This window comes from Aptenodytes forsteri, unplaced genomic scaffold, assembly GCF_000699145.1.
Source record: "Aptenodytes forsteri isolate BGI_AS27 unplaced genomic scaffold, ASM69914v1 Scaffold320, whole genome shotgun sequence".
In the NCBI taxonomy this organism is placed as follows: Eukaryota; Metazoa; Chordata; class Aves; order Sphenisciformes; family Spheniscidae; genus Aptenodytes; species Aptenodytes forsteri.
Genome location: NW_008794890.1, coordinates 3481104 through 3491727, shown reverse-complemented (window position 1 = coordinate 3491727; position 10624 = coordinate 3481104). Strand labels below are relative to the sequence as shown.

At 47.4% G+C, this 10624-nt stretch overlaps 1 protein-coding gene across 4 annotated transcripts in view; it reads right to left on the bottom strand.

Moving 5' to 3' along the window:
* Positions 1 to 6606: 6606 nt before the first annotated feature.
* Positions 6607 to 10624, bottom strand: part of P4HA1 (prolyl 4-hydroxylase subunit alpha 1) — a 30038-nt gene continuing 26020 nt past the window's right edge. For all 4 annotated transcript variants that reach the window (XM_009275086.1, XM_009275088.1, XM_009275084.1 and 1 more), the window contains exons 12-14: positions 10187 to 10255; positions 9398 to 9494; positions 6607 to 8927 (exon numbers count right to left, since the gene is read on the bottom strand). In XM_009275086.1, the coding sequence (XP_009273361.1) occupies positions 8857 to 8927; positions 9398 to 9494; positions 10187 to 10255 (237 nt within the window). In that variant the 3' untranslated portion in view covers positions 6607 to 8856. The remainder of the gene's footprint in view (positions 8928 to 9397; positions 9495 to 10186; positions 10256 to 10624) is intronic.

Here is a 10624-nt window from a genome sequence, read left to right as displayed (position 1 = left end):
GTCCTGCTCTGCGCCGTGTGGCAGAGCGCGCCGTGTCCTGCTCTGCGCCGTGTCCTGCTCTGCTAGGGCTAGAGGGTACTGCTGGGTCTCGTAGGGGTTGATCCAGCAGCTAGGAGTAGTTTGGGTTTAGAAACACTGCATTCAGGGCAATCCTTGGCATGTCCCCTCCAGTTATAGGATCAATGATGTAGGTGAGTATTTGCCTTTGATGGGACTCCTGAAGGCTGATGTTAGATGGCTGGTTGTTACAGCTTTTGCGTAATGCCAGCGTTGCTGAATTAAACGCGTAGCATAGGTGGCGCAGAGCGAGGAAGGGCTGGCACTGAAACCCAAGACAGGTAACGGGCTTGTGGGGGAGCTGCAGGTCCTGGCTCTGGGGTGGGACTGACCTGCCAGGACCCGGGGGCCTGCACAGCTGGTGGAGGTTTCAAAGAAGTTACTCATTAAAAGAAAACAACCAAATGAACACCAACACCAACAGCAAAAGACAACGCAAACCACTGATAAAGAATAGGGAAGGGAAACGGCATGGGAAGGCTCTGGCTGCTCTCGGAAAGCTTTTTGGATGTGTCCCAGCACAGTACTGCCTCGCAGAAACAGCTGCTCCACAGCTGATCGGCAGATCGGCTGATCTCTGTGGACTCCAACGGCCAACTTCAGCAGTCATTTCTGTTTGAGTGGCCTGGCTGTCTAGTGGAGACTCTCCAGAGGGCAAGGGGGAGCCAGGCAGTGGGTCTTTCCAATATATGGCAAACATAAGTGCAAATTCTGATATTTTACTGTTTTGCAGGAGACTCAGCCCCACTGCATTGTTACTTCTGAAGAGCCAGAGCCCTGCAGCACCTGTCTGCCTACATCCTTCTGCATACAGCCGTGCATTATGTGCTCCAGACATGGGATGAGGAGGAGGGACCACAGCCAAGTCTTGGTTTCTCAGACAGGTAAGTCAGAGAAGTGGGGAAGAGGAGCAAACAAGCTGGTTAGTCCCTTTCCTGTGAAATGGTGTGAAGCTGGGGCCAGCTGCTGCCTTCTTGTTGCATCTGTTCTGGTGCCCACCACTGACGGCGTTCATGCTCAGTGCCCCTCAGAAGGGGGTATGAGGGTTCCTCAAGTCAGCAGCCGGAGGCTGTACAGCCACAGCTGATACCTGCGTGGTGCCTCCCTGAACACTGTTACATAGCTGGAGCTGCGCAATGCTGTCCCAGCCCGTGGGAGGAAGCTTGGCTGAGTTACTGGATGAGGGGACATACAAGATGTGCAGGAGGTCCCTGCACATCAGGGAACCTCAAACCAGTTTTGTCTTTTGGGAGATGAACCCAAGGAGAGAGGCAGAGAGCATCGGGAAGGGAGGTTGGCAGTGTCCAAGCTGCAGACGAGGAGGGGGAACACTGTAATGCCTGGTGAGAAATTAGGGTGATGTTTTGGGTTGAGCTAGAGTTGCCAGGTTGCTACTAGATGGTTCGTTCCCCCGAGCCTGGGAACCAGCAAGTTGCTGCCTCTAGTGAGCCTTTCTTGAACAGGGTGTCATCACTGGCACAAAGTGATGAGGACGCTCGTGAAGTGAGGACTCCCCTGCAGGAGCACTTTGCAGGGCAGGACTGGAGAGCTCGGGCCTGTCCTGCTGTTCAGACCATGCTGGGGGACTGGTCTGTCAGTCATGGGTGGAAATGGGCCACTGTCCCTGAAATTTGTTGTCAAGGAGCCCCAGTGAAGGGAAAACCGGGTTCAGCAGTCCCACACTGTGTCTTGCACTGAGCGGAGCCGTTCGTGTCTCTGTTGGCTGAATCACTGCCCTGCGTGAAGCATTGGTTTGCAGTCCTAGTGCTCCCCGCCCTTAGAAACAGCCTGGCAGAAGTTAATGTAAAAAAGAGCAAAACAGCTCTTCAGAAATAGCTTGGAAACATTGTGTAGAGCCCCTGGGTGGCTGTGCTTGGTGCCTTGCTTTTATGGGGAGCCTTTCAGGGTTGCTCTGGAGGCAATTCCAGAACATGGCTTTCTTTGTTATCCCTTAGTCCCTGGCGGCTGATCCATGCGCTGCTGAAAGCGAACAGAGAGGGAAAAAATGCTGGCAGGACTGCAGAGGATGCAAAACACCATGACTGTTGCATGAGTTGTCCTTGCCGTGCCACGCAGGACATGCAGCCTGGAGGGGGTGGCTCTGGCCAGAGTGTGGGGCCCAGGCTGTTTGCAAAATGAATCGGCATTTCTTAGGAAAGCTGAACAGGACCGGGGGGAGTAGCTGGCGAAGTGCGGAGCCTGGGAAAAGAGGAGTCGGAAACTTTCCTGCTAGTTTGTCACTTGTTGTCCTGAAGCAAAAATTTGTGAATAAAAAAGCAGTCTAACTGCTTTCCCAAAACATGGCAGCCCCTTTGCCCTGCCCCAGAGTTGAGCCACTCTCCTTCCTTCCACCCCTCCCCACACCAGTCTCCCGAGACGTTTTCAGTCCAGCTGCAAATAGCTTGGTTGCACCCAAACTTCAAGATCTGAAGACCAGGAAGAATGTAGGATTGTGTAAAACTAACAAATGCTATACAACACCTCCACACACACAGTTATCTTGGGGAATTGCTGCTCAGGCTCAACAGCTGCAGAAGTGAGGACTTCCTGAAGTGGGTGTACACAGCAGGTACCTGCCAGTTGTCTGACCTTGCATTGACCCACTGTGGTTGCAAATCCCCCCTCCCTATGCCAATTTTTCTCTCTCTAAAGATTTGAGAGATACAGATGTTGTTTGGCATGATGGTGAACTCTGACAACTGGTTTCTGAACCTCGTCTTGACCTCAGGAGCAGCTCCTGACTCCATGCATTCATTTCTGACTCTGTAATGCTTAAATATAGAGCAGCCCTCGGGCTGTGATGAGTCACTCACTCCTAATGACAGTATCAGACTGTCCGCAGCGTGCTCCTGTCAAACGGGAGGTAGCGCTGACTACACGGGGCAGACACCCGTCCCGCAGCAATGCAGCTGGACACGTGTGCCTGCGTCCCCCCACGCTACTGGTAGTGAACTCCGGTTGCGGATGAAGCTGGAAACCCTCTTGGCTTCACGTTATCAGCCATGCCAAAGCAAACGCTGACCCTTGCATCCTGGGCTCGGCTCCTGGGAGGGAAGCGCAGGGGCTGGTCCAGCTCCTTTTGTGCATTTCTTTTTCGGAGCACACTGTCATAGGCAGAGACGTGTGGTCATGCGCTTTGCCAGGATCCTTCCCTTTGTGTTCTGCTGGGGACATGGGGGAGGACAGAGGATTGAGGGGCTGAGCTCTTTTTCTATCAGTTTTGGCCAGCTCAATGAGTTGCTGGTCGATGTTTAAGCACGGCCTAAGCAGGGGGAATAGGCAGCTTGTGGTTAAGGTGAGTGGGTAATCTGTGGCTGGTTCAAAGCCTGGTTTGGGAGCCAGATGAGTCACTGGTTAGCGGAACGAGAAATGTAGCTTGATGATGAAATGCCCGAGTCCCTCACAGAGGCAGGTCAGAGTCCAGCAGCTGGAGGAGGATGGGCGGTTGAAGACCCTCTCCCTCAGGGGGGCTGCGCTCAAGTTCATGGTCTGGTCCAGTCTCTCCAGGAGTCCCTGGATGGATCACTTCAGCCTTGTGCTGCCTCCCCCCATCCGCAGGTGCCGATACTGTCAGACCCTTTCCTTTCTCTTCATCTCGTCCTGCCCTGCAGCCATTCGCAGGCCTTGTTCCCTATCCCTACCCCTGACCCTACCCTGCCTTGTTTAGCTGCAACTGCTGCAGTTCTTACCCAGGTGGGGTTCCTCCCATGGTCATGATCCCCCATGGTCGTGCTCTAGGTGCAGCTGTGCTGGAAGAGCCCTGGATACCCAGGCAGGATGGTGGGAAGCCACAGTGCATAAGCACTAGTCAGGGGGCAACACAGGGCTGAACCACAACCCTTCCCTTCCCTTCCTCCGTCGGAGGGGGCAAAGGCCACCTAGCACCCCCACCCAAATCCTGGGCAGGTGCCTCAGGCCCCACACAGATGGTAGGGCAGCCCCTCCCTTGTCTCAGAAAGGAAGACTGTGAGCTGCATCTCCCCCGCCATGAGCCCCAAAGCCCCTGCACTGCTGGCTTGGTAATAGCAGCTTGGTGGCCAGGCTGACAGCACGAGCCTCACAGCTACTTGCGAAGGGGCAGCCCCGCTTCAGCCATTACCGGCCTGGGGCAAGGAAGCAGCGTCCCCAGGCCAAGTGGCTGGAAGGCAGCCCGCAAACAGCCCAAAAAGCTGAGAGTGTTGGAGTAAGCCCTGTCCTCTGAAAGGACAGAGCCATCTGGCTGCTCCCTTTCTCCTGGCTTTGGCCCACCTGGCTGAGAGGGGCACAGCAGCAGTTTAGCAGCATGCACGGTACTCCGTACCTACATGCTGGGGATGGAATCCATGTTTCCAAAATAAAAACATGCTGGTACGCTTTAGACTTACTTCCTATCCCATGGCTGCCAAATCTGTGAGCACATTAGCTGTGTCTGTGGGCTGTATGGGGAAGGGAGGGCAGCTCCCTAACTGCAAGCCAGGTGCTCCGTCAGCAGTGCAAGGCACTATTCCACAGGCAAAAGGATCAAGGCTTCTAACCAGCCCTCGCTATGCTTTTTTGCAGGTTCCCGATGACCACAAATGAGGTACGAGCTCCACTGTTTTGAAAGGGTGAAGCACAGGAACAGCTGTAGTGTATAAACTGCAGAAGTCTTGATTACAGCAGCCATCAACCTGACCCTCCTACAAGTAAGTAGTGCTCTCTCCCCCTCTCGTGCTGTTGGTGTCTGTGTTGCAGGATAGGCTGACCTTTCTTCCCCTCCCCAGAACTGTTCAGAATAACTGGTTGTTTGACCTCTTGGCTTCAGGAAATGGAAGTATTTGTCATCCCTGGAAAAGGGTCTCTTAGCAGCTGACCCTTTGCTGTGCCCGTTTTGAGTTTCAAGCCAGGAGCTCGTGCGGTTCCCATGTCACTATGAAATGCCACACCAGCTACTGCCATAAATCAATGCATTAGGGAGACAAAGGGGCTGAGCCGCACTCTTCCCTAAGAGCAGTTCAGTTCCCTTTCGTAAATCTTTGTGCACGACATGCTTTCAGCCCAGCATCATCTGCCCTGCCCTTTTGCAGTCCATTAGTGCTGTGTGTTTCCAACCGAGACACAAAGTTTGGGCCTGGGAATGTGTTTAATAGTAATTTGTTGTATGAGCATCTTCTGCACCTGCCTGCCTAGATTATGAAGTGAAACAAATGAGCTCGGTTTCCAGGAAACACATATGGTGATAAAAAATCTGTGTGATCAGATTTACGAGAGCCATATATGAGCAGAGTTTGATGTGGAGGATTTTTCACTGCTAATGGCAGTGGCTTTTATTTTAAGCCCATTTTTTTTACATTAAAATTTTATTACAAAAAATGTAACAGTAAGGCAGTTTCTCAATTGTCCGTCACTGTGAGCCAAACAGTTTTCAATAACCTTTAATACAAAACTAAATTCACACCGGAGCCACGCTCTTGACCCAAAAGCCCTTTGAGAAAGGAAGGGGTAAGGCAGAAAGCAGCAGCAGCACCTGTGTAATCCCTTACACATTTAGTGTTAGGGGCATGAACACTACTGTAGTGGAGAAAGAGGAAGTAGATTGTCTGCAGCTTAAAAAAATAAGCTCACCCCTTCTAGTAATCTGGAACATTTCGGTCTGATGTGCCTCAGCAGACTTGAGTTTTAGTTTTTGATGGTTTGGGTTTTTTTTAAACCAAGTAAAATTTTCCACTGTCAGAAGACAAACTGTTTTTCTTCCCTGAAGAACTGCAAGTCACCGAGTAGTTCACTGCTTTAAAAAGTCATGCACTTTTTAGTCCCCAAGCAATGCCTCTTAGAGACGGTTCTTAAAATGCTGTCTACCACTGGAAGTACGCGACAGCAGTTGAGGTGAGGGAGGTAACTGTTTATAGCAAACTTCCCCAGACATTCCACAACTTCTCTCAAGCTTGTCATTCATCTTTTGGTGTTGGTTGAACAGAGATGGGAAAAAAACCACCCAACCCCATGGCTTGATATAACAAAAGCGTGATTTCCAATTGCTTCAACCCTTCCTTTCTTCATTCAACATAGTGTTTTCTTCTACTACGGCAGTACCTCAAGCAGTCACTGACACTCTTTTATTCAGTATTTCTCTTTTACCTTACATAAATTCTACAATTTTTAGCTTTTATTTATTTTAATGTGTCGAGTAACTCCCCTGCTCACTTTAGGAAAAAAAAACAGCTTTTCTGTAACAGCAAAACCAGATGCCGTTTTCTAAACGTGTTCACAGTGGCAATACAGTGATTTCTTTTTGTGCTTGTTAACTATGCAGGATTGGCTTTTCTAAAAGCATTTATAGATGCCTTGGAGCTTCCAAGGGAAAATTAGTGCCCCAAAGGCAAGGCTCCTAACACCACATTGTTCATTGTATTCTTCTACTTGCAAGAAAGTGGCAGGACTTGACTTGACTTACCTGCAGCCATGGTTACCTTTTTTGGAGCTTAAGAAAGTAAAGAAGATGGGAAAGAGAAAACCATGGATAGGAATGGAGATGAATGACACTGTGTGAAAGGGGGAAAACTCAGTAAGTAGGAATGTTACGGGGGGGGGTTTAATGATTACAATTTAGCGATCAAAAATATGCTCCAATAACCCATTTCCTTGGTGAATCTATTTATATCAGATACTGCCCAAGTGTACCAGCTATTTTGAATAAGTGAGCGAGCAGTACAGACGGGAGGTGGGACTATTTCTGATTTGCCTTTTTACTTGTTTTCTTAAGTGCTGGATGGACTTTGTTTCACATCTGCCAAAAGCACAGGCAAAATGCAAGAAGGTGCAGGGCTAAGGATAAACAGTTACATAGGTCCCATTGCTAACAGGCTCAGTAGAAATTGAACAATGCATTTTCCAGCAAAGACTTTAAAGTGTCTTCTGAAGTATGCAGTTTCTCAAACTATAGTACCTTAAACTGCATTCTCAGTATTCCAGAGGTATTTCTAACATATTAACAGTTGGTTTCATCTACGTTTTGGCTCAATTTTCAAGATTTTATTGAGGCAGAAAATCCAATTAACTGAAATTGGAATTTTTTCCTTGGTAAAGACTTCAGGCTTGACCCCTAAATCAGTAAAACCATCATCATCCAGAAAATCAGACTGTTTAGGTAGAGTCTGGTGCAGCTCACTTTGATTTCTTGTCCTCATGCTAGTGGAATATTTAGACATTTTGCTAAAAATCCTGCTGTTGAAGAGAAACGGCTTAGGAAAGCGAACCTCCCTGCAGCCTCTCCCCACCCTGCTTAGCTCTTCCTGTGCCAGGGGACAGCAGTTATTCCTCCCGCAGGAATCTGATGAGCAGAACAAAAGTTCAACAGCTACAGCAGCCACAGTCTCATCTCCCTCAGAGGTTTCAACTTCATCTCAGTTTAAGGATGACTCGTCACAAACTAAGGCCCCTGAAAGTCACTGCAAGCAAGTTCTTCCAGTGCGGGCACCGCTGACTTTGGGGACACTTTTTCTGTGTGGGCGGCATGAATCAGAACAGCTCCAGCCCTGGCTCGTGGGAAGAGCAGCAGTGAAGTGAGCAGCACCAGAGCCTCTGGAGGAGGCCCCTTCCCAGCGCTTCCTTGCTCACGAGTGCCAGCGACAGCTACAGTGAGGGGAGGCAGCGCGAGGTGCGTTGCTGCAGTGAAGGCAGCCTCCGCAAGGTGAGCAATGCCAAACCAGCCAGAGCAGGCACCTTCTCTGGCATCCTGTGCAAACAGTCGCCCCGTGACTAAAGGCATGTCACTGCTGCTGCCTGCATTCAACATCCGCAGCAGAAAAAACATTTGCAAAATAAAAAGCATCTAAAAAAGATTTAGGGTTATAAATAGGCCATCTATTTCTCATAAAACCTTGAGAACTGGGAGGATGAGGGTGGAGAGCATTCTGTGAGGACTATGTATTACCTCACCACCTGAAGTCTCATAACCAATTTGAAATTCCAGTGTCCTAAGGCACAATTATTTTGATTAACGAAGACGGTAACATTCCAGTCCCCACTGCCTAAGGAACAGATGTAAGGGTTGACTACTAAGACAGGATAAAAGCAGCATTTGTTTATGTGGACAAACATTAAAGAAAAAAATTGAGGGAAGGATGGGCTGTAATTGTCAGGCTGCTCTGATGCAGGCATGTGTTTGACACAACACTGCTGAAGCATCTCATCTATGCGTATGTAACTGCTGGCTCACATTTTCAAGGTTAAGAGCCAAATTCCCCAGAGGGACTGAGAAGGTAGACAGTTTAAAAATTGGGGCTTTTGTGGAAGTGAAAAAACAGGCTAAAACATGGTAATAACCTGTTCCCCAGAGAAACACAAACCATGCCCACAGTTCTCAACAGTAGTGGTCAGGCACTCTAGAAAAGCAAGGAGTCGAATGTCTGGAAATTGAGGAATACGAACGGGTTTAATTCAGCCTTCCTTAGAAGGGAGCCCTCCCATTAAATCATCCCGCCCTTAGCAGACTGACAGTTGCGAGGAGGACTCTAAGCGAACAATCACTGGCCTTCCATGCTGATCAGAGGAGCGATGGTGAAGGGAACACCACACACAACACCACTGTAAGTTGTGGCCCTGATCTGTATTTTGTCCTTTTTTTTTTTCTGTAACACTCATAGACCTTAATATAGTCTGTTCATAAAACCTTAAGGGGCTATTTTAGGGGAACTAAAAGCATGTTTGTTTTGTCCACAGATGAAACACCGGTGTAGCTGAAGACTGAACCTGTAGTGGAGTGTTAGTCAATTGTAAACTGTAGGAGATGTGTACACTTTACACAAACTGAGTACAGAGGAGGCAATGGACGAGTCTGCATCATTCCAACTCTGATAAAGTGCACGGCCTTCGGAATTCCTGTCCTCGCTCATGGAGCCATTTATTGGATACTGCAAAGACATAAAGGTATTTGATCACTGCACCTGGTTAGCTCATGCTTCTATTTAAGCTAAATATATGCTATTGGCCAGCTTTCAGTTAAGCACAGGATTATCTTAACTTTCTGAAGTATTTTAATACACACACACACAAAGGTGAAGTTGGTCTAATAAATCCAAGAGGGGAAAAAACCTTCCAGTAGCTGCAAAACTACAAAAGACTATTCAAGCAGATATAGTATTACATGTATTTTATATATATGTACACAATAAAATATGCTACTATATATAAGATATATAACACAATATATATAGAGAGATATGAAGTAGATATAGCTATAAAGTAGGTTTCTTTATAAAGGACCTAATTTCTAGCTGCTGCTTTTTATTCCACCAGAGGAAAAAGAAAACCAAGACAACCCACCAACAAAGCCCCAGACCTCCAGGTCACAGGCAGTGAGAACAACATGAGGGGTACTTACCCCATTTGTTTCCAACTAGTACTGGGCAGGCCGCATGTCGCGTGCTGTAATCTCCTTCTCCGCTTGGAAAGAGATTGTACCAGAATACAGCTGTTCCCTGGAAATTGCAGTGGAAACCCTCAGCATCTCACTCTGTGCGATACACACTTTCACACCAACTTACTGAACAATAAGGCAAAGGTATGTTATTTGTGTTTCAGATGTTCCTTTTCAATTGAAGGCTCTTTTCCATATTCTAACATTTGCTTTCCTAAGGAATGAGTCTCCTTTGACTCATTCTGTGTCTATATATACTGGGCTGCTAATTTTTTTTAAACCCTAAGCCAGTTGCATTCGATTCTGACCAGTTTTAGAAAGCAAGATAATTTACTGAAAATGAGCAGCAGGCTGGCAAAGGAAGACCACATTTGTGACCCTTCTGAGGGAAAAAACATAACAGGAACACACCATTTCAGGGAGAATTCTCCACAGACGCCTCAAGACTAAACCTACTTACAGATTTGAGTATTTCAGAATGTGTTTTGAGGTATTGTAATGTTTTGCAAAGTCTATGCATTAGAAGGAGTTATGTCCAAAACGTAACTATGCATTAACACGCAGAACATCAGAGGCCCTTGGAATCACTAGTACTACTCCAGTCACTTCACTTCTCTGTGCTCCCATGAACAGTGCTCTAATCTTCTTTATATAAACTCATTTTAAAGCTTCTTTTTAACCATTTATATACCTGTTACATTTTTGAGTAGGTAGAGAGAGGAGTGGTTACACTGGATAAAAAACCCTGATTACCTTTTTAGGCCAAACACTAGCTCCTACTTCAGGAAAGACAGTAGCTCCCCCTGCTGACACATCGCTCATCTGAAAAGGTGGGGAAAGGCACAGGTAAGTTGCCAGCTGATACATTCTCAAGTGTCACGTTTTAGTAAAACAGAATTAGGTTATTCAACAACTTAAATTCTACCTCCCAATTAGTGAGCAAAGGCTGCATGATTAACAGCCTTAAAAAAGGCTGAAACCCACCCACTTTGTTCAAAGTGCAACAGCCAGCCTTATCCCTGAATGTTACACACACAAAGGTTTTGGCAAAGAGCATGCTATAAATACCAATGCAGATATAAAAATGAATAGGCAGTCAAATAATTTAAGCTGATGCTCAACTTTGAGGAAAAAAAACCTCCTTAAGAACACATGGAAGAACCATTACTTATGGGTAAGAAGATACCCTGT